Genomic DNA, 24,712 nt, shown 5'->3' on the forward strand with positions numbered 1-24,712 from the left:
AGAATAGGACAGGACAGGAGAATAGGACAGGACAGGAGAATAGGACAGGACAGGAGAATAGGACAGGACAGGAGAATAGGACAGGACAGGAGAATAGAACAGGACAGGAGAATAGGACAGGACAGGAGAATAGAACAGGACAGGAGAATTGGACAGGACGGGCGAATAGGACAGGACAGGAGAATAGGACAGGACAGGAAAATAGAACAGGACAGGAGAATAGGACAGGACAGGACAGGAGAATAGAACAGGACAGGACAGGAGAATAGGACAGGGCAGGAGAATAGAACAGGGCAGGAGAATAGAACAGGACAGGACAGGAGAATAGAACAGGACAGGAGAATTGGACAGGACGGGCGAATAGGACAGGACAGGAGAATAGGACAGGACAGGAGAATAGAACAGGGCAGGAGAATAGAACAAGACAGGACAGGAGAATAGGACAGGACAGGAGAATAGGACAGGACAGGAGAATAGAACAGGACGGGAGAATAGGACAGGACGGGAGAATAGGACAGGACAGGAGAATAGAACAGGACAGGAGAATAGGACAGGACAGGAGAATAGAACAGGACAGGAGAATAGAACAGGACAGGAGAATAGGACAGGACAGGAGAATAGGACAGGACAGGAGAATAGAACAGGACAGGAGAATAGAACAGGACAGGAGAATAGAACAGGACAGGACAGGAGAATAGGACAGGACAGAGAATAGGACAGGAGAATAGGACAGGACAGGAGAATAGAACAAGACAATGTTATCAAATTGAAGAGAGGTGGTGAAGACAGTACTCAGTTCTAAAATAGTAGAATGTAGAAAACCTGGAGGACATTTGGTCGTAGTAGTGGGAGCCTCAGTGGAATGCCGTCCTACCATGATTAAGGGGACTGTCACCAAGAAGTCTTCATGGGTCCAACAGACTCCAAATTCGGGTCCTAAAATCGAACTTTTGTCTCAGATCTGGGTTGGGTCTGATATAATTGCCAAGGGTCTCAGGTATGTGTAATGAAAAAAAATGTTTTAAAAGTATTTACCGACTGGACACGTCCGTCTGTTCATTTCATTTAACGTGTGTGAAGTAATGAGAACTGCATCAGCTTGTTATCTGTGTCAGCCAATTGCAACTCAATAAAACGTATAGCTTATGTGTCCAGCTGAAAGCGATTCCGGCTGCTCGCCTCACGTGCTCTTCCTGCTGCTGAGGAGAAAGAGAGAGAACGAAAGGAAGGCTTGGCCTACGCTCCTGTTGACTGGGAAGACGGAGGCCTTTTTCCGTTGAAGAAACATAAATTAGAGTAGAAAGAGTACAGTGAAAAGAAGACGACAAGCTGAATGTCCTCGGGGACAAAAGTTTTAATATTGCGGTGGACAAAAGATGAGAAGAACGTTGGCCAAATGGAACGTGTGCAGCTTGGGTGTTCATGTTTGATGCAATAGTATTTATTATAATTAGTTTTATTATTATTATTATTATTATTGTTGTTGTATATTATTATTATTATTTTAGGCCTATTTAAGAATTGAAAACAGTTCTTTAAATATGCAAAAAGTGTTTTGTTAAATTTGTATGAGACATTTTCATTGGCTAAATTAAGTTGGAACCTTCTTTTTTAATTTTGTGCTCCGAATTTAGTTTAAGACAGGTTAAAAGTAGGCCTGTTAAAAAAATCTATATAATTCGCCTATTGTCGTCATTTGTTGGGTAGGGCAATTGCTGCAATATAGTCCTAGCCTGTTCAAATGTTTTGAGAAGGTTTAAATATGTTCTTTATTAAAATATGCAACAAATGTTTTGTTTCATTCTGTTGAGCCATTTTCTTTGGCCAATTGAAGTTCCAACTGTAATGCTGTGTTTGATATTTTTAAAGGACAAGTAACCGTGGATCATTTGGCCAATGGTGTTCGTATATTGATGGCGCTGGCAGCACCCAGTCGGAAGTTTCTTTATCTCTCTCTTTCTACTCTCAGATCTGAACCAGTCTGAACTGGTCTGTTTGGTTCTGATTTCCCACAGGCCTTTACGGAACGGGTCTGACCGTCCTCAGGTCCATTTGGAACGCGTCTCCGTTTTAAAATAAATAAATAAATGTATTTATGCATATCGCGATCGGGTGGGGAAGCCATCGATTCATTTCAGGAACGGGTCCAACTTTTTGGACCAGTGAAGACCTTATTAAACGGTTAACTTTTACCCATGGTATTCATACGGAGGTTTTTAACCATTACACTGAGGACATTCATTCCAACAACCATTATAACAAAGGTTTGACTTACTTTCAACTATAGGACACCTATCGTGAACCCATGACCTTGTACTGCGGCTGTACAGTATCTAATAATAAGGAGGCAGAGACAACATTCGGTCACGTAAAGGAATAAAACCAAAAACGTTAGGCCAACCTGCATGTCAAGCTCGTGACATCTCTGTGCGATCTCCTCCTTGGTGGCTAGAGCCTCGTTCAGATCCTCCACTGTCCTCTTCAGCTGGAAATGGAACGAGTACGTCAGAATTAACACGGGAAAAAATACAGAATAAAGGCGGATACAGTAAAATGGTGTTATTTGTATTAAGACACGGAGTAACGAGGCAAGAGAACATTCTCCGTAACATCTTACCTGTCTATCGATGTCAGCGTACGAGTCGCTTCCTCCCAGAACTGGACACTCTTTGCTCATCAGCTAAAACAGAGAGATCATACGCAGTGTGAAGTCATCTGTTATAACACATGGAGACCATACGCAGTGTGATGTCATCTGTTATAACACATGGATACTCTACACAGTGTGATGTCATCTGTTATAACACATGGAGATCATACGCAGTGTGACATCATCTGTTATAACACATGGATACTCTACACAGTGTGATGTCATCTGTTATAACACATGGATACTCTACACAGTGTGATGTCATCTGTTATAACACATGAAGGCCATACACAGTGTGATGTCATCTGTTATAACACATGGAGACCATACACAGTGTGATGTCATCTGTTATAACACATGGATACTCTACACAGTGTGATGTCATCTGTTATAACACATGGAGGCCATACACAGTGTGATGCCATCTGTTATAACACATGGAGACCATACACAGTGTGATGTCATCTGTTATAACACATGGATACTCTACACAGTGTGATGTCATCTGTTATAACACATGGACACTCTACACAGTGTGATGTCATCTGTTATAACACATGGAGGCCATACACAGTGTGATGTCATCTGTTATAACACATGGAGACCATACACAGTGTGATGTCATCTGTTATAACACATGGAGACCATACACAGTGTGATGTCATCTGTTATAACACATGGAGACCATACACGGTGTGATGTCATCTGTTATAACACATGGATACTCTACACAGTGTGATGTCATCTGTTATAACACATGGACACTCTACACAGTGTGATGTCATCTGTTATAACACATGGATACTCTACACAGTGTGATGTCATCTGTTATAACACATGGAGACCATACACAGTGTGATGTCATCTGTTATAACACATGGAGACCATACACAGTGTGATGCCATCTGTTATAACACATGGATACTCTACACAGTGTAGTATGCCATATAAGGACACAGGAAATGGATCTCTAGAGTAAAACACACAGCCATTTCAAATGCTTACAAAAGGCTTACCTCTTGAATGGCTGTCATGACAACATGTTGAACAGATTCCTCCAGCATCATTATGGTCTGGATGTATTCTACAGGGGCAGAGGAAGACAGCACGAATGACTACTTGTTCAGTCTAACAAGCACCCGCAGTTGCACAATGACAAGAACTGAATGTGATGAAGCCGTGAGATAAACTGGAAGCCTCATCTTACACACTTCCTCAACTGAACTCTACTGCCTAGAGACTAGGCTGCGTACTGCCTAGAGACTAGGCTGCGTACTGCCTAGAGACTAGGCTGCGTACTGCCTAGAGACTAGGCTGCGTACTGCCTAGAGACTCGAGGACAAGGCTGCATACTGCCTAGAGACTAGGCTGCGTACTGCCTAGAGACTCGAGGACAAGGCTGCGTACTGCCTAGAGACTAGGCTGCGTACTGCCTAGAGACTCGAGGACAAGGCTGCGTACTGCCTAGAGACTAGGCTGCGTACTGCCTAGAGACTCGAGGACAAGGCTGCGTACTGCCTAGAGACTAGGCTGCATACTGCCTAGAGACTAGGCTGCGTACTGCCTAGAGACTAGGCTGCATACTGCCTAGAGACTAGGCTGCGTACTGCCTAGAGACTAGGCTGCATACTGCCTAGAGACTAGGCTGCCTACTGCCTAGAGACTAGGCTGCGTACTGCCTAGAGACTAGGCTGCATACTGCCTAGAGACTAGGCTGCGTACTGCCTAGAGACTAGGCTGCATACTGCCTAGAGACTAGGCTGCGTACTGCCTAGAGACTAGGCTGCATACTGCCTAGAGACTAGGCTGCGTACTGCCTAGAGACTAGGCTGCATACTGCCTAGAGACTAGGCTGCGTACTGCCTAGAGACTAGGCTGCGTACTGCCTAGAGACTAGGCTGCGTACTGCCTAGAGACTAGGCTGCATACTGCCTAGAGACTAGGCTGCGTACTGCCTAGAGACTAGGCTGCATACTGCCTAGAGACTCGAGGACAAGGCTGTGTCCAATAATAACTCTAGGACACGGCTGTGTCCAATAATAACTCTGGGACAAACATATTGCTCACCTGCTGCAGAGGGAAAAGAGAGAGCCATGAGAGTTTTGATCATGGAAATACAAGTCCTGAAAACAAATTGCTTCCCTATTAATCTAGAGCTATGAAGAAAAAAATCCTGGCGTTTTGGTGCAGGTACATCAATCCAGCGGAAAAATAAAAGAGAGATATTGTCAAAACGATACGATAAAGCGTCAAAAATAATATCCCGATACTTAACTAACTATGGATTTTATCCCCATCACTAATATACAGGTAACCACACACAGACAGACAGACAGACAGACAGACAGACAGACAGACAGACAGACAGACGGGACAGACAGACGGGACAGACAGACGGGACAGACAGACGGGACAGACAGACAGACAGACAGACAGACAGACCAGACAGACAGACAGACAGACAGACAGACAGACAGACAGACAGACAGACAGACAGACCAGACAGACCAGACAGACAGGACAGACGGACAGGACAGACAGACAGACCAGACAGACAGGACAGACGGGACAGACAGACAGACGGGACAGACAGACAGACGGGACAGACGGGACAGACGGGACAGACAGACAGACGGGACAGACAGACCAGACAGACAGACAGACAGACGGGACAGACAGACAGACGGGACAGACAGACAGACGGGGACAGACAGACAGACAGACAGACAGACAGACAGACTGACTGACAGACAGGCCAGATAGACAGACAGACAGGCCAGATAGACAGACAGACAGACAGACAGACGGGACAGACAGACAGACGGGACAGACAGACAGACAGACAGATAGACAGACAGACAGGCCAGATAGACAGACAGACAGACAGGACAGACAGGACAGACCTTGTTTCTGCTCACAGTTGACAGCACAGCCTAGTATGAGTTGTAGCATCCTGCCCAGCTCTGCAGCGTCTGAGTGTTCTCCTATCAGGTTGATGTCTGGCAGGGTAAAGTCGTTGATCTGCTGTTGAAGGACCTCCTGGTTGTAGTCCAGTATACCTTTCAACACCTTCTTCAGATTACTGATCTGAAAAGGAGATGGGACATTGGGACTGTGTGGTACTGACAAGGGCTTTAGAGCAGATGGCAGCAACACATAAAGACAACGTCTTAAAACGACCATCATCATCATCATCATCATCACCATACCTTTAGTCGCCAGTTATCTCCCACCTCAGGCTTGATCCTACTGATCCAGTTGTCAGTGAAATACACAATGTCTCTGGAGAAGAGAAAGGAAAGTGGTCACATACAGGAGAAAGAAAGTGAAGAGACAAGTCACAACCCCTAGCCACAACCCCTAGCCACAACCCCTAGCCACAACCCCTAGCCACAACCCCTAGCCACAACCCCTAGCCACAACCCCCAGCCACAACCCCTAGCCACAACCCCTAGCCACAACGCCCAGCCACAACCCCTAGCCACAACGCCTAGCCACAATGCCTAGCCACAACCCCTAGCCACAACCCCTAGCCACAACCCCTAGCCACAACGCCCAGCCACAACCCCTAGCCACAACGCCTAGCCACAACGCCTAGCCACAACGCCCAGCCACAACGCCCAGCCACAACACCTAGCCACAACCCCTAGCCACAACGCCCAGCCACAACCCCTAGCCACAACCCCTAGCCACAACGCCCAGCCACAACCCCTAGCCACAACCCCTAGCCACAACCCCTAGCCACAACGCCCAGCCACAACCCCTAGCCACAACGCCTAGCCACAACGCCTAGCCACAACCCCTAGCCACAACGCCCAGCCACAACCCCTAGCCACAACGCCTAGTCACAACGCCCAGCCACAACCCCTAGCCACAACGCCTAGTCACAACGCCCAGCCACAACGCCCAGCCACAACGCCCAGCCACAACCCCTAGTCACAACCCCTAGCCACAACGCCCAGCCACAACCCCTAGCCACAACGCCTAGCCACAACGCCTAGCCACAACGCCCAGCCACAACCCCTAGCCACAACCCCTAGCCACAACGCCTAGCCACAACCCCTAGCCACAACGCCTAGTCACAACGCCCAGCCACAACGCCCAGCCACAACGCCCAGCCACAACCCCTAGTCACAACCCCTAGCCACAACGCCCAGCCACAACCCCTAGCCACAACGCCTAGTCACAACGCCCAGCCACAACGCCCAGCCACAACGCCTAGCCACAACGCCCAGCCACAACGCCCAGCCACAACCCCTAGCCACAACGCCCAGCCACAACGCCCAGCCACAACGCCCAGCCACAACGCCCAGCCACAACGCCCAGCCACAACGCCCAGCCACAACGCCCAGCCACAACCCCTAGCCACAACCCCTAGCCACAACCCCTAGCCACAACCCCTAGCCACAACCCCTAGCCACAACCCCTAGCCACAACGCCCAGCCACAACGCCTAGCCACAACCCCTAGCCACAACGCCCAGCCACAACCCCTAGCCACAACGCCCAGCCACAATGCCTAGCCACAACGCCCAGCCACAACCCCTAGCCACAACGCCCAGCCACAATGCCTAGCCACAACCCCTAGCCACAACGCCTAGCCACAACGCCCAGCCACAATGCCTAGCCACAACCCCTAGCCACAACGCCCAGCCAAAACCCCTAGCCACAACCCCTAGCCACAAGGCCCAGCCACAACCCCTAGCCACAACCCCTAGCCACAACCCCTAGCCACCAGGCCTAGCCACCAGGCCTAGCCACAACCCCTAGCCACAGCCCCTAGCCACCAGGCCTAGCCACAACCCCTATCCACCAGGCCTAGCCACAACCCCTATCCACCAGGCCTAGCCACAACCCCTAGCCACAACCCCTAGCCACAACCCCTAGCCACCAGGCCCAGCCACAGCCCCTAGCCACAGCCCCTAGCCACAACGCCCAGCCACAGCCCCTAGCCACAACCCCTAGCCACAACCCCTAGCCACAACCCCTAGCCACAACCCCTAGCCACAACGCCCAGCCACACGCCCAGCCACACGCCCTAGCCACAACCCCTAGCCACAACCCCTAGCCACAACGCCCAACCACACGCCCTAGCCACAACCCCTAGCCACAACGCCCAGCCACAACGCCCAGCCACAACGCCCAGCCACAACGCCCAGCCACATGCCCAGCCACAACGCCCAGCCACAACCCCTAGCCACAACCCCTAGCCACAACGCCCAGCCACAACCCCTAGCCACAACCCCCAGCCACAATGCCTAGCCACAACCCCTAGCCACAACCCCTAGCCACAACGCCCAGCCACAATGCCTAGCCACATGCCCAGCCACAACCCCCAGCCACAGCCCCTAGCCACAACCCCTAGCCACAACCCCTAGCCACAACCCCTAGCCACCAGGCCTAGCCACAGCCCCTAGCCACCAGGCCTAGCCACAACCCCTAGCCACAACCCCTAGCCACAACCCCTAGCCACAACCCCTAGCCACCAGGCCCAGCCAGAGCCCCTAGCCACAACGCCCAGCCACAATGCCCAGCCACAGCCCCTAGCCACAACCCCTAGCCACAACGCCCAGCCACACGCCCAGCCACAACGCCCAGCCACAACGCCCAGCCACAACGCCCAGCCACAACCCCTAGCCACCAGGCCTAGCCACAACCCCTAGCCACAACGCCTAGCCACAACGCCCAGCCACAACGCCCAGCCACAACGCCCAGCCACAACGCCCAGCCACAGCCCCTAGCCACAACCCCTAGCCACAACCCCTAGCAACAACGCCCAGCCACAACGCCCAGCCACAACGCCCAGCCACAACGCCCAGCCACACGCCCAGCCACAACGCCCAGCCACAACCCCTAGCCACAACCCCTAGCCACAACGCCTAGACACAATGCTTAGCCACAACCCCTAGCCACAACCCCTAGCCACAACCCCCAGCCACACGCCCAGCCACAATGCTTAGCCACAACCCCTAGCCACAATCCCTAGCCACAACCCCCAGCCACACGCCCAGCCACAATCCCCAGCCACAACCCCTAGCCACAACCCCCAGCCACAACCCCGAGCCACAACCCCTAGCCACAACCCCTAGCCACAACCCCTAGCCACAACCCCTAGCCACAACCCCTAGCCACAACGCCCAGCCACAGCCCCTAGCCACCAGGCCTAGCCACAACCCCTAGCCACCAGGCCTAGCCACAACCCCTAGCCACCAGGCCTAGCCACAACACCTAGCCACAACCCCTAGCAACCAGGCCCAGCCACAGCCCCTAGACACAACGCCCAGCCACAGCCCCTAGCCACAACGCCCAGCCACAACACCCAGCCACAGCCCCTAGCCACAACCCCTAGCCACAACCCCTAGCCACAACCCCTAGCCACAACCCCTAGCCACAACGCCTAGCCACAACGCCCAGCCACAACGCCCAGCCACAACGCCTAGCCACAACCCCTAGCCACCAGGCCTAGCCACAACCCCTAGCCACAACCCCTAGCCACCAGGCCCAGCCACAGCCCCTAGCCACAACGCCCAGCCACAACGCCCAGCCACAGCCCCTAGCCACAACCCCTAGCCACAACCCCTAGCCACAACGCCTAGCCACAACGCCTAGCCACAACGCCCAGCCACAACGCCCAGCCACAACGCCCAGCCACAACGCCCAGCCACAACCACAACGCCCAGCCACAACCACAACGCCCAGCCACAACGCCCAGCCACAACGCCCAGCCACAACCCCTAGCCACAACGCCCAGCCACAACGCCCAGCCACAACGCCCAGCCACAACGCCCAGCCACACGCCCAGCCACAACCCCTAGCCACAACCCCTAGCCACAACGCCCAGCCACAACGCCCAGCCACAACCCCTACCCACAACGCCCAGCCACAACCCCTACCCACAACGCCCAGCCACAACCCCTACCCACAACGCCCAGCCACAACGCCCAGCCACAACGCCCAGCCACATGCCCAGCCACAACGCCCAGCCACAACCCCTAGCCACAACCCCTAGCCACAACGCCCAGCCACAACCCCTAGCCACAACGCCTAGCCACTACCCCTAGCCACAACCCCTAGCCACAACCCCCAGCCACAACCCTCAGCCACAACCCCTAGCCACAACCCCTAGCCACAACCCCTAGCCACCAGGCCTAGCCACAACCCCTAGCCACAACCCCTAGCCACAACCCCTAGCCACCAGGCCCAGCCCCTAGCCACAACGCCCAGCCACAACGCCCAGCCACAGCCCCTAGCCACAAGCCCTAGCCACAACACCTAGCCACAACGCCCAGCCACAACGCCCAGCCACAGCCCCTAGCCACAACGCCTAGACACAACGCCCAGCCACACGCCCAGCCACAACCCCTAGGAACAACCCCTAGCCACAACCCCCAGCCACAACGCCCAGCCACAACCCCCAGCCACAACCCCCAGCCACAACCCCCAGCCACAACCCCCAGCCACAACCCCTAGCCACAACCCCTAGCCACAACCCCTAGCCACCAGGCCTAGCCACAACCCCTAGCCACAACCCCTAGCCACCAGGCCTAGCCACAGCCCCTAGCCACAGCCCCTAGCCACCAGGCCTAGCCACAACGCCCAGCCACAACGCCCAGCCACAACGCCCAGCCACAACGCCCAGCCACAACCCCTAGCCACAACCCCTAGCCACAATGCCTAGCCACTACCCCTAGCCACAACCCCTAGCCACAACCCCTAGCCACAACGCCTAGCCACAACGCCTAGCCACAACGCTTAGCCACAACCCCTAGCCACCAGGCCTAGCCACAACCCCTAGCCACAACCCCTAGCCACAACCCCTAGCCACCAGGCCTAGCCACAACCCCCAGCCACAGCCCCTAGCCACAGCACCTAGCCACCAGGCCTAGCCACAACCCCTAGCCACAACGCCCAGCCACAACGCCCAGCCACAACGCCCAGCCACAACCCCTAGCCACAACCCCTAGCCACAACCCCTAGCCACAACCCCTAGCCACAACCCCTAGCCACAACCCCTAGCCACAACCCCCAGCCACACGCCCAGCCACAACGCCCAGCCACAACCCCTAGCCACAACCCCTAGCCACCAGGCCTAGCCACCAGGCCTAGCCACAACCCCTAGCCACAGCCCCTAGCCACCAGGCCTAGCCACAACCCCTATCCACCAGGCCTAGCCACAACCCCTATCCACCAGGCCTAGCCACAACCCCTAGCCACAACCCTAGCCACAACCCCTAGCCACAACCCCTAGCCACCAGGCCCAGCCACAGCCCCTAGCCACAGCCCCTAGCCACAACGCCCAGCCACAGCCCCTAGCCACAACCCCTAGCCACAACCCCTAGCCACAATCCCTAGCCACAACCCCTAGCCACAACGCCCAGCCACACGCCCAGCCACACGCCCTAGCCACAACCCCTAGCCACAACCCCTAGCCACAACCCCTAGCCACAACGCCCAACCACACGCCCTAGCCACAACCCCTAGCCACAACCCCTAGCCACAACGCCCAGCCACAACGCCCAGCCACAACGCCCAGCCACAACCCCTAGCCACAACCCCCAGCCACAACCCCTAGCCACAACGCCGAGCCACAACCCCTAGCCACAACGCCCAGCCACAACGCCCAGCCACAGCCCCTAGCCACAACCCCTAGCCACAACCCCTAGCCACAACCCCTAGCCACAACGCCCAGCCACACGCCCAGCCACAACGCCCAACCACAACGCCCAACCACACGCCCTAGCCACAACCCCTAGCCATAACCCCTAGCCACAACGCCCAGCCACACGCCCAGCCACAACGCCCAACCACACGCCCTAGCCACAACCCCTAGCCACAACCCCTAGCCACAACGCCCAGCCACAACGCCCAGCCACAACGCCCAGCCACAACCCCTAGCCACAACCCCCAGCCACAACCCCTAGCCACAACGCCCAGCCACAACGCCGAGCCACAACCCCTAGCCACAACGCCCAGCCACAACGCCCAGCCACAGCCCCTAGCCACAACCCCTAGCCACAACCCCTAGCCACAACCCCTAGCCACAACCCCTAGCCACAACCCCTAGCCACAACGCCCAGCCACACGCCCAGCCACAACGCCCAACCACACGCCCTAGCCACAACCCCTAGCCACAACCCCTAGCCACAACGCCCAGCCACAACCCCTAGCCACAACGCCCAGCCACAACCCCTAGCCACACGCCCAGCCACAACGCCCAGCCACAACCCCTAGCCACAACGCCCAGCCACAACCCCTAGCCACAACGCCCAGCCACAACGCCCAGCCACAACGCCCAGCCACAACGCCTAGCCACAACCCCTAGCCACAACGCCTAGCCACAACGCCCAGCCACAACGCCCAGCCACAACCCCTAGCCACAACCCCTAGCCACAACCCCTAGCCACAACCCCTAGCCACAACGCCTAGCCACAACGCCTAGCCACAACGCCTAGCCACAACCCCTAGCCACAACCCCTAGCCACAACGCCCAGCCACAACCCCTAGCCACAACCCCTAGCCACAACCCCTAGCCACAACGCCCAGCCACACGCCCAGCCACAACGCCCAGCCACAACCCCTAGCCACACGCCCAGCCACAACGCCCAGCCACAACGCCCAGCCACAACCCCTAGCCACAACGCCCAGCCACAACGCCGAGCCACAACGCCCAGCCACAACGCCTAGCCACAACCCCCAGCCACAACCCCCAGCCACAACGCCCAGCCACAACGCCCAGCCACAACGCCGAGCCACAACGCCCAGCCACAACGCCCAGCCACAACGCCCAGCCACAACCCCTAGCCACAACCCCTAGCCACAACGCCTAGCCACAACGCCCAGCCACAACGCCCAGCCACAACGCCCAGCCACACGCCCAGCCACAACGCCTACTAAAAGGTTGGTTTGATGGTTAAACAAAAACAGACTTTCCAGAAGTTAAAAAGTAAACAAACAATAAACAAAAATATAACCGTTGACACTCACATCTTCTGTAGTGCCTGGGCCATGACGATCCCACTGGTGAGGTCTTCCACTGTTCTGCACGGTGCCTCCAATCCAAACGTCTGGATCTAGACGAACAAGGACAAATCAGAAAAAAACAGAATCATTTCCTGCTGTGAAGTATTACAGAGATACCCACCCACCTTAAAATTGCATTCATCATTACTTGACACCAAGCCACCTCCCCTATTCATTCATCATTACTTGACACCAAGCCACCTCCCCTATTCATTCATCATTACTTGACACCAAGCCACCTCCCCTATTCATTCATCATTACTTGACACCAAGCCACCTCCCCTATTCATTCATCACAAAGTCTCAAAACATGGCCGCTGTACATTCTTAACTTCTTGGAAAAATGGAGCGGAGTTTGAGGCTACTCTTGTACGTTTGCAGGAAATTAGTAAAAGACCGAGCACTTTTGTCCACTCCAGGGATGACCTCTCTCTCTATGTTGATAACATGTTAATAATTATCACTCCAGGGATGACCTCTCTCTATGTTGATAACATGTTAATAATTATCACTCCAGGGATGACCTCTCTCTATGTTGATAACATGTTAATAATTATCACTCCATGGATGACCTCTCTCTCTATGTTGATAACATGTTAATAATTATCACTCCAGGGATGACCTCTCTCTATGTTGATAACATGTTAATAATTATCACTCCAGGGATGACCTCTCTCTCTATGTTGATAACATGTTAATAATTATCACTCCAGGGATGACCTCTCTCTCTATGTTGATAACATGTTAATAATTATCACTCCAGGGATGACCTCTCTCTCTATGTTGATAACATGTTAATAATTATCACTCCAGGGATGACCTCTCTCTCTATGTTGATAACATGTTAATAATTATAACTCCATGGATGACCTCTCTCTATGTTGATAACATGTTAATAATTATCACTCCATGGATGACCTCTCTCTATGTTGATAACATGTTAATAATTATCACTCCAGGGATGACATCTCTCTCTATGTTGATAACATGTTAATAATTATCACTCCAGGGATGACCTCTCTCTCTATGTTGATAACATGTTAATAATTATCACTCCAGGGATGACCTCTCTCTCTATGTTGATAACATGTTAATAATTATAACTCCATGGATGACCTCTCTCTATGTTGATAACATGTTAATAATTATCACTCCATGGATGACCTCTCTCTATGTTGATAACATGTTAATAATTATCACTCAAGGGATGACATCTCTCTCTATGTTGATAACATGTTAATAATTATCACTCCAGGGATGACCTCTCTCTCTATGTTGATAACATGTTAATAATTATCACTCCAGGGATGACCTCTCTCTATGTTGATAACATGTTAATAATTATCACTCCAGGGATGACCTCTCTCTCTATGTTGATAACATGTTAATAATTATCACTCCAGGGATGACCTCTCTCTCTATGTTGATAACATGTTAATAATGATCCATGCCCTTCTGATGAACCAGACCCAGCAGTGTTGTCACTCTAAATAAACGGTCTGAAGTCGGCAGAGGAGAGATGGATGGTGCCATGGTCAATGCCATAATTACAGTCACACATAAAGACAGACTCACCTCTGTCCTGAACTGAATGTCTCCAACGGGTAACTTATTTCCTACATGACTGACCTCCACGAGACCCTTTCAGGGCCAAGAACTACATGTATTTGTGTCCATTTGAGTGTTTTTGAGATGATCTGTATAATGAAAAGGGCTATACAAACTAAATATATTACTACAAACTAAATATATTACTACAAACTAAATATATTACTACAAACTAAATATAATATTACTACAAACTAAATATATTACTAGTATTAGCTAGTAAAAGGTAGGTTAGCCTTTGAGGCTAATAATTCATGTTACAGGCTATATATATATGTTTAGGCTGTTTCACATTAAAATACCAAGCGTATTTCACTAGGTGTTATGAATCATGCTGTACAGGCACGCTAAAGTGAAATTAAGAGCTATAAATAGTCTACAGACGTACCTCACCACCAAGGATGTGTTAGTGGCATGTCTGAGTAACTGAGTACGCCTGCTGCTGCAACCCCGATCTGAGTAGAGGCCTACTGCTGCAACCCCGATCTGAGTAGAGGTTCTACTGCTGCAACCCCGATCAGAGTAGAGGCCTACTGCTGCAACCCCGATCTGAGTAGAGGCCTACTGCTGCAACCCCGATCAGAGTAGAGGCCTACTGCTGCAACCCCGATCAGAGTAGAGGCCTACTGCTGCAACCCCGATCAGAGTAGAGGCCTACTGCTGCAACCCCGATCAGAGTAGAGGCCTACTGCTGCAACCCCGATCAGAGTAGAGGCCTACTGCTGCAACCCCGATCAGAGTAGAGGCCTACTGCTGCAACCCCGATCAGAGTAGAGGCCTACTGCTGCAACCCCGATCAGAGTAGAGGCCTACTGCTGCAACCCCGATCAGAGTAGAGGCCTACTGCTGCAACCCCGATCAAAGTAGAGTCCTACTGCTGCAACCCCGATCAGAGTAGAGGCCTACTGCTGCAACCCCGATCTGAGTAGAGGCCTACTGCTGCAACCCCGATCAGAGTAGAGGCCTACTGCTGCAACCCCGATCAGAGTAGAGGCCTACTGCTGCAACCCCGATCAGAGTAGAGGCCTACTGCTGCAACCCCGATCAGAGTAGAGGTCTACTGCTGCAACCCCGATCAGAGTAGAGGCCTACTGCTGCAACCCCGATCAGAGTAGAGGCCTACTGCTGCAACCCCGATCAGAGTAGAGGCCTACTGCTGCAACCCTGATCTGAGTAGAGGTCTACTGCTGCAACCCTGATCTGAGTAGAGGAGTACTGCTGCAACCCTGATCAGAGTTGAGGCCTACTGCTGCAACCCCGATCAGAGTAGAGGCCTACTGCTGCAACCCCGATCAGAGTAGAGGCCTACTGCTGCAACCCCGAGCAGAGTAGAGGCCTGCTGCTGCAAGCCTGATCAGAGTAGAGGCCTGCTGCTGCAACCCTGATCAGAGTAGAGGCCTGCTGCTGCAACCCTAATCAGAGTACGCCTACTGCTGCAACCCTGATCAGAGTAGAGGCATGCTGCTGCAACCCTGATCAGAGGACGCCTGCTGCTGCAACCCTGATCAGAGTAGAGGCCTGCTGCTGCAATCCTGATCAGAGTAGAGGCCTGCTGCTGCAACCCCGATCAGAGTAGAGGCCTACTGCTGCAACCCCGATCAGAGTAGAGACCTACTGATGCAACCCTGATCTGAGTAGAGCTCTACTGCTGCAACCCCGATCTGAGTAGAGGTCTACTGCTGCAAGCCCGATCTGAGTAGAGGCCTACTGCTGCAACCCCGATCTGAGTAGAGGCCTACTGCTGCAACCCTGATCTGAGTAGAGGCCTACTGCTGCAACCCCGATCAGAGTAGAGGCCTACTGCTGCAACCCCGATCAGAGTAGAGGCCTACTGCTGCAACCCTGATCAGAGTAGAGGCCTACTGCTGCAACCCTGATCAGAGTAGAGGCCTACTGCTGCAACCCTGATCAGTGTCACAGTGTCACAGCAGGGTCTTCACTGCAGGCTGGTGCTCCAGGCTTGGAAATGTAGGAAGGTTCACTGCAATATTGGCCATTTATATTAGAGAAGAAAATTCCTGCAGACATTTAGACAAATACTCTACTTTCTGCATCCTTCTCTGGTCGTTTTCATGCAAGTCACAGAGCATGGGGTGTAATTTTACCACTACCTTCCTTTGACAATTAGACAGGCTTGAAAAAGGCTACAGTATTTTGATTAGGCCGCCCTTTTCATAGTTTCCCACAAATGAAAGCAATCAAGGTGATTTTTCACCAAGAAAGGTTGCATCAAATTGCAGTTACATGAAGATGCAGTATACAGATCAGAAAGAGAATGGGCTAACGTGTAAACATTTCTTACATTTCATGTGTGTACTGTGCAGATGATGTGCTAATGAGATATGGTAGGGCGTAACCCTAATCTGTCAGACGTGACAATCGTCAAGGCCATTAGCCATTAGCTAGGCTGTTCCCACACTCTACTGCTACTTATGAAATGGCTTTGTGTGAGGAGGGAGAACAATTAACTAAAATGTCAAACTGCCACTTTCATACCTACTACAGCTACTGAATACAATTCAGATGACTTTGGCAAATAAATACTACTGAACTAAACCAGCTTATGAACTGTAATCGTTTTATGTAATAAGAAGATCATTTGCTGCTTATGTTTTGGTGGTCAGTGATTAGCATAACAATATTGTGTACTTGAATACATAACGGTCTCTGCGGAGTAGCATAGAGGCGATGGGTGATCGCCAGCCGGCCCGGCTAGAAGACCCACTACAGTACATGTTGAACAAAGTTACTGCCGGGTTTTAAATGTAGCCCTCCCAGGCTAGTTCGGAAACCCTACCCTGCCTGTGATTCTGTGAAGGCTGAGCTCTGTGTACAAGCAGAGGCAGAGAGCAGGATCCCACCACCGCCTCATAAACAAATGTCCACTCCAATAAACATGAACTGGTACAAGGTCCATCGAGCTTCTTATGGAATAAAGCCAACTCCGACGGGTTAAATCCTAATTCATCTTCTAATCTTTACAAAAAAGAATGTCAGTGTAAAAAAATAACGACGAAAGCCCCTGGGGACTCAAGGAGACGATTTCAAACATCTGTTTCTGGTGGTATAGAAATAGATACCGTCAAAAATGATTTCTTTGAATTAAAAAAAACAAAAAACAAATTTAATACATTTGAATATTTGTAGCTACTTTTCAGTAAATACCTTCAGTCAACTTGTGCAGTAACGTTAGGAGATAAAGCAGATTGCATTCTTCATTTCACCATTAAGCTCACAGGTAAGATCCCAGTCACGTGGTGTTTGTTTACAAGCACACAACCAGAGAAACCGGAGCCTTGTGAGTCACTCACTGTTGTGCAGCACGGACCAGTGAATCTAGTTACAGTATGGAATTCACAACTCAATGTTTGCCAGCTAGACATCTTATAACTATTAAGTTACCTGTCTACAATGTGCTAAATGTTGCATTTGGTTTGCTCATTTAGTAGCTAGTTATCTAGCTAGCTATGTGGTTCGCTTCTCTTGGAAAGCGCCACCAGTTGTCTAGAAAGCACCACCAGCTGTCTAGAAAGCACCACCAGTTGTCTAGAAAGCACCACCAGCTGTCTAGAAAGCACCACCAGTTGTCTAGAAAGCACCACCAGCTGTCTAGAAAGCACCACCAGCTGTCTAGAAAGCACCACCAGCTGTCTAGAAAGCACCACCAGCTGTCTAGAAAGCACCACCAGTTGTCTAGAAAGCACCACCAGTTGTCTAGAAAGCACCACCAGTTGTCTAGAAAGCACCACCAGTTGTTTAGAAAGCACCACCAGTTGTCTAGAAAGCACCACCAGTTGTCTAGAAAGCACCACCAGCTGTCTAGAAAGCACCACCAGTTGTCTAGAAAGCACCACCAGTTGTCTAGAAAGCACCACCAGTTGTTTAGAAAGCACCACCAGTTGTTTAGAAAGCACCACCAGTTGTTTATATCTCTTGACACAATGATGAAAATAATCATGGCCTCCAAACCCTCAAGCTGCATACTGGACCCTATTCCAACTAAACAACTGAAAGAGCTGCTTCCTGTGCTTGGCCCTCCTATGTTGAACATAATAAACGGCTCTCTATCCACCGGATGTGTACCAAGCTCACTAAAAGTGGCAGTAATAAAGCCTCTCTTGAAAAAGCCGAATCTTGACCCAGAAATTATAAAAAACTATCGGCCTATATCGAATCTTCCATTCCTCTCAAAAATTTTAGAAAAAGCTGTTGCACAGCAACTCACTGCCTTCCTGAAGACAAACAATGTATACGAAACGCTTCAGTCTGGTTTTAGACCCCATCATAGCACTGAGACTGCACTTGTGAAGGTGGTAAATGACCTTTTAATGACGTCAGACCGAGGCTCTGCATCTGTCCTCGTGCTCCTAGATCTTAGTGCCGCTTTTGATACCATCGATCACCACATTCTTTTGGAGAGATTGGCAACCCAAATTGGTCTACATGGACAAGTTCTGGCCTGGTTTAGATCTTATCTGTCGGAAAGATATCAGTTTGTCTCTGTGAATGGTTTGTCCTCTGACAAATCAATTGTAAATTTCGGTGTTCCTCAAGGTTCCGTTTTAGGACCACTATTGTTTTCACTATATATTTTACCTCTTGGGGATGTCATTCGAAAACGTAATGTTAAATTTCACTGCTATGTGGACGACACACAGCTGTACATTTCAATGAAACATGGTGAAGCCCCAAAATTGCCCTCGCTAGAAGCCTGTGTTTCAGACATAAAGAAGTGGATGGCTGCAAACGTTCTACTTTTAAACTCGGACAAAACAGAGATGCTTGTTCTAGGTCCCAAGAAACAAAGAGATCTTCTGTTGAATCTGACAATTAATCTGGATGGTTGTACAGTCATCTCAAATAAAACTGTGAAGGACCTCGGCGTTACTCTGGACCCTGATCTCTCTTTTGAAGAACATATCAAGACTGTTTCAAGGACAGCTTTTTTCCATCTACGTAACATTGCAAAAATCTGAAACTTTCTGTCCAAAAATGACGCAGAAAAATTAATCCATGCTTTTGTTACTTCTAGGCTGGACTACTGCAATGCTCTACTTTCCGGCTACCCGGATAAAGCACTAAACAAACTTCAGTTAGTGCTAAATACGGCTGCTAGAATCCTGACTAGAACCAAAATATTTGATCATATTACTCCAGTGCTAGCCTCCCTACACTGGCTTCCTGTTAAGGCAAGGGCTGATTTCAAGGTTTTCCTGCTAACCTACAAAGCATTACATGGGCTTGCTCCTACCTATCTTTCCGATTTGGTCCTGCCGTACATACCTACACGTACGCTACGGTCGCAGGCCTCCTAATTGTCCCTAGAATTTCTAAGCAAACAGCTGGAGGCAGGGCTTTCTCCTATAGAGCTCCATTTTTATGGAATGGTCTGCCTACCCATGTGAGAGACGCAGACTCAGTCTCAACCTTTAAGTCTTTACTGAAGACTTATCTCTTCAGTAGGTCCTATGATTAAGTATAGTCTGGCCCAGGAGTGTGAAGGTGAACGGAAAGGCTGGAGCAACGAACCGCCCTTGCCGTTTCTGCCTTGCCGGTTCCCCTCTTTCCACTGGGATTCTCTGCCTCTAACCCTATTACAGGGGCTGAGTCACTGACTTACTGGTGTTCTTCCATGCCGTCCATGGGAGGGGTGCGTCACTTGAGTGGGTTGAGTCACTGACGTGGTCTTCCTGTCTGGGTTGGCGCCCCCCCTTGGGTTGTGCCATGGCGGAGATTTTGTGGGCTATACTCGGCCTTGTCTTCGGACGGTAAGTTGGTGGTTGTAGACATCCCTCCAGTGGTGTGGGGGCTGTGCTTTGGCAAAGTGGGTGGGGTTATATCCTGCCTGTTTGGCCCTGTCCGGGGGTATCATCGGATGGGGCCACAGTGTCTTCTGATCCCTCCTGTCTCAGCCTCCAGTATTTATGCTGCAGTAGTTTATGTGTCGGGGGGCTAGGGTCAGTCTGTTACATCTGGAGTATTCTCTTGTCTTATCCGGTGTCCTGTGTGAATTTAAATATGCTCTCTCTAATTCTCTCTTTCTCTCTTTCTTTCTTTCTCTCGGAGGACCTGAGCCCTAGGACCATGCCTCGGGACTACCTGGCATGATGACTCCTTGCTGTCCCCAGTCCACCTGGCCATGCTGCTGCTCCAGTTTCAACTGTTCTGCCTGCGTCTACGGAACCCTGACCTGTTCACCGGACGTGCTTGTTGCACCCTCGACAACTACTATGATTATTATTATTTGACCATGCTGGTCATTTATGAACATTTTAACATCTTGACCATGTTCTGTTATAATATCCACCCGGCACAGCCAGAAGAGGACTGGCCACCCCTCATAGCCTGGTTCCTCTCTAGGTTTCTTCCTAGGTTTTTGGCCTTTCTAGGGAGTTTTTCCTAGGGAGTTTTTCCTAGCCACCGTGCTTCTTTCACATGCTTTGCTTGCTGTTTGGGGTTTTAGGCTGGGTTTCTGTACAGCACTTTGAGATTTCAGCTGATATACGAAGGGCTATATAAATAAATTTGATTTGTTTAGAAAGCGCCACCAGCTGTCTAGAAAGCACCACCAGTTGTCTAGAAAGCACCCCCAGTTGTCTAGAAAGCACCACCAGTTGTCTAGAAAGCACCACCAGTTGTCTAGAAAGCACCACCAGTTTTCCATAGGAATACAGTGGATGACGTCAGTGCTATTTGGGGCGGGTCGATATGGCCAAAATATTAAATCATAGTATTTAAAACAAATTGGATGGTATTTTATGTTATTGAATACTAAAAGTTCTACATTTTCTTTGAGTACTGCGTAACCCTAGGGTGGCAACACATACATTCTACGAGATTTCAAATGGGTCTTTCTCCATTCTGATTTGTTTTATACTGTTCAATTCAACCCGAAATAATCTTCAGCATTCTCATTAATTGCTGCATTTCCTGCACTCATTTGAGATCTTTTGCCACGTAGGCCTGCACACCATCTAGTCCTACTTTTTAACCACATTTTGCAATCCCAATTTTACCTGCGATTTAGAGCAAAGCACTTTGGGTGAACTGTTGGAATCATGGAAATAGAACGATTATTGTAATTCTATAGTTAGAATATAATAGCGGGCACTTTGAATACACTGTTGGACATGACAACGAATGAAAATGCCAAGGAGGGGTTATTGTGACAGGGTAGGAACCAAAGTGTTTATAAGTGTTTCCTAGCTAACATATTATTGCTTCACATATTTCTTTGATTTAGAAGGTACTGTTGCACAAACATGCTGATTTAGGTTTACACCATCACTGGTGTTATCAGGCTGTATAGCTAATTACACTTGCTCTGACTCAGTACATTTATTAACTAAACTCAGCAAAAGAAGAAACGTCCCTTTTCCAGGACCCTGTCTTTCTAAAATAATTTGTAAAAATCCAAATAACTTCACAGATCTTCATTGTAAAGGGTTTAAACACCGTTTCCCATGCTTGTTCAATGAACCATACACAATTAATGAACATGCACCTGTGGAACGGTCGTTAAGACACTAACAGCTTACAGACGGTAGGCAATTAAGGTCACAGTTATGAAAACTTAGGACACTAAAGAGGCCTTTCTACTGACTCTGAAAAACACCAAAAGAAAGATGCCCTGGGTCCCTGCTCATCTGCGTGAACAAGCCTTAGGCATGCTGCAAGGAGGCATAAGGACTGCAGATGTGGCCAGGGCAATACATTGCAATGTCCGTACTGTGAGACGCCTAAGACAGCGCTACAGGGAGACAGGACGGACAGCTGATCGTCCTCACAGTGGGAGATCACATGTAACACCTGTACAGGATCGGTACATCCGAACATCACACCTGCGGGACAGGTACAGGATGGCAACAACAACTGTCCGAGTTACACCAGGAACGCACAATCCCTCCATCAGTGCTCAGACTGTCTGCAATAGGCTGAGAGAGGCTGGACTGAGGGTTTGTAGGCCTGTTGTAAGGCAGGTCCTCACCAGACATCACCGGCAACAACGTCGCCTATGGGCACAAACCCACCGTCGCTCGGCCAGACAGGACTGGCATAAAGTGTCTCACCAGGGATGATGGTCGGATTCGCGTTTATCGTCGAAGGAATGCGCGTTACACCGAGGCCTGTACTCTGGAGTGGGATCGATTTGGAGGTGGAGGGTCCGTTATGGTCTGGGGCGGTGTGTCACAGCATCATCGGACTGAGCTTGTTGTCATTGCAGACAATCTCAACACTGTGCATTACAGGGAAGACATCCTCCTCCCTCATGTGGTACCCTTCCTGCAGGCTCATCCTGACATGACCCTCCAGCATGACAATGCCACCAGCCATAGTGCTCGTTCAGTGCGTGATTTCCTGCAACACAGGAATGTCAGTGTTCTGCCATGACCAGTGAAGAGCCTGGATCTCAATCCCATTGAGCACGTCTGGGACCTGTTGGATCGGAGGGTGAGGGCTAGAGCCATCCCCCAAAGAAATGTCCGGGAACTTGCAGGTGCCTTGGTGGAAGAGTGGGGTAACATCTCACAGCAAGAACTGTCAAATCTGGTGCAGTCCATGAGGAGGAGATGCACTGCAGTACTTAATGCAGCTGGTGGCCACACCAGATACTGACTGTTACTTTTGATTTTGACCCACCCTTTGTTCAGGGACACATTATTCCATTTCTGTTAGTCACATGTCTGTGGAACTTGTTCAGTTTATGTCTCAATTGTGGAATCTTGTTATGTTCATACAAATATTTACACATGTTAAGTTTGATGAAAATAAACGCAGTTGACAGTGAGAGGACATTTCTTTATCTAGCGATTAGCATTAGCGGCTAACAAGATTTAGGCACAACTTGCTAAGAAAAGACAAACTAGCTGTTTGCAGATGTAAGAAACACAAACGAATAGTATAATTACAGAACACTAGTGGGTTTATATTAAGAAGCAAAGTGAATACAGCATCGTTGACATCAATATAGTACACATAACAGGATGTGCTGCATTGAACATGCAGACTGAACACTAGAGACTCCTGGTCAAGGAACAACAAATGCGCACCTTGAGTGACTCAAGAGAGATGAGATGACTTAAGTAGCGTAGTAAACTATAACTATTGGACGTTACACAAGGCGTATCACCTTTAACAAAGCAAATCATTCAAATACCATTATATTAGGTCAAGTAAAAACCCAAACTGGTCCAGTGCATCAATACCGGTATATCATACAATACGGTATACCAACCAGCCCTAAACGCTAGCACTATCTACTGGTTTTAATATCGATGGTTAAATGAGGTGAAAAGGAGACTGGAGTGCCACTAAGGTAAGAGTTAAGGATTATGGTTATGGTTAGGGTAAGGATTAAGGTTAAGGTTAGGGTTAGGGATTACGGTTAAGGTTAGGGACGTCCCAAGGATCCCTGATAGCATCACCAACCTATACGTTACAACGCTTGTTTACGGAAGACAGAGGTGAATACTGTGCTAATTAGTTACCTGAGTCCGAACAACAGCCTGTGTGTAACCGAAGGAAGTACGCCAGAAAAGTGTTTTAATGGAAGAAAACTATCGGCTGCAACTGTGTTTAATCCCGGTTTTAAAACAAAACAAAAAAACTGTGTACAGTAAGTGTATTTTTTGCATTGTGAAATTATTTTTTAATTTGATGTGAACGTAGAAGGATTTATGCTTCTAAAAAAAAAAACATATCGCAAAGCGTAGATTATTAACGATTATTTTAAAATATATATCGTAGTTCACATGGAGCCATCTGTCCGTAATACCATCATCAACCGGGAAGCCAAGGGACCGGCTGGAAACCCACCTGGGGGCTCCTGGATAACGCGGTTTGGCTGCGCTAGACGGCTGTGTTTGGCAGCCAACTCAAGCTAACTAGCTAACTAGCTACATTTCGTCTCACAATTGTTCATCAAATCCGAGTTGAATCATTATCGGCGACTAAGATAATAAAACATGTTTTTTTTATATATATATATATATATATATATACGTACCCATGTCAAAAGGCTGTCGCACAGTTCAACTCGATCCACAGAATTCAAGGTAGTCATCGTACTGTAGTTCAATTCATCCGATCGCTTTTTCTTTTATCGGAAAATGACTAGAAAATGACTAGAAAATGACTAGACGAGCCAGCTGGGCGAAATGAAATCAACAAGACCAACACGTCTGATCAACTAGATAACCAAAACGAGGAATTATTCCACGTAAAAACCGCTACTCAGTTTCCCCGACAGGACAGATACGGTCCCACCGTCCTTTTTCACTTATATAAATAACATACAGCGTCGAATATAAAAGGTTATTGAATCAGTAAACAGTAATGTTGAGACACATCTACCGGTCTATCTCCTTTCTGTCAAGCTTGTTTTTCCCAACCAGCTGGGGGAGAAAACAGATGCCACCCTGTTGGACTAAAGTCCA

At 49.8% G+C, this 24,712-nt stretch overlaps 1 protein-coding gene across 6 annotated transcripts in view; it reads right to left on the reverse strand.

The window, feature by feature from the left end:
* Positions 1 to 24,689, reverse strand: part of LOC115160165 (protein Hook homolog 3) — an 81,883-nt gene extending 57,194 nt beyond the window's left edge. For 5 of the 6 annotated variants that reach the window (XR_003869019.1, XR_003869018.1, XM_029710541.1 and 2 more), the window contains exons 1-7: positions 24,283 to 24,688; positions 12,633 to 12,718; positions 5,860 to 5,932; positions 5,554 to 5,737; positions 3,667 to 3,734; positions 2,618 to 2,680; positions 2,402 to 2,485 (exon numbers count right to left, since the gene is read on the reverse strand). Coding sequence is in view for 4 of the 6 variants with exons in the window: in XM_029710541.1 (XP_029566401.1) it covers positions 2,402 to 2,485; positions 2,618 to 2,680; positions 3,667 to 3,734; positions 5,554 to 5,737; positions 5,860 to 5,932; positions 12,633 to 12,718; positions 24,283 to 24,339 (615 nt within the window). In the remaining 2 variants the exon portion in view is untranslated. Of the gene's footprint in view, positions 1 to 2,401; positions 2,486 to 2,617; positions 2,681 to 3,666; positions 3,735 to 5,553; positions 5,738 to 5,859; positions 5,933 to 12,632; positions 12,719 to 24,282 lie in introns of all 6 variants that reach the window. The other variant, XM_029710543.1, reaches the window with a different exon arrangement.
* Between the last annotated feature and the right edge of the window lie 23 nt (positions 24,690 to 24,712).

Source organism: Salmo trutta, chromosome 23, assembly GCF_901001165.1.
Source record: "Salmo trutta chromosome 23, fSalTru1.1, whole genome shotgun sequence".
Taxonomy (NCBI): domain Eukaryota; kingdom Metazoa; phylum Chordata; class Actinopteri; order Salmoniformes; family Salmonidae; genus Salmo; species Salmo trutta.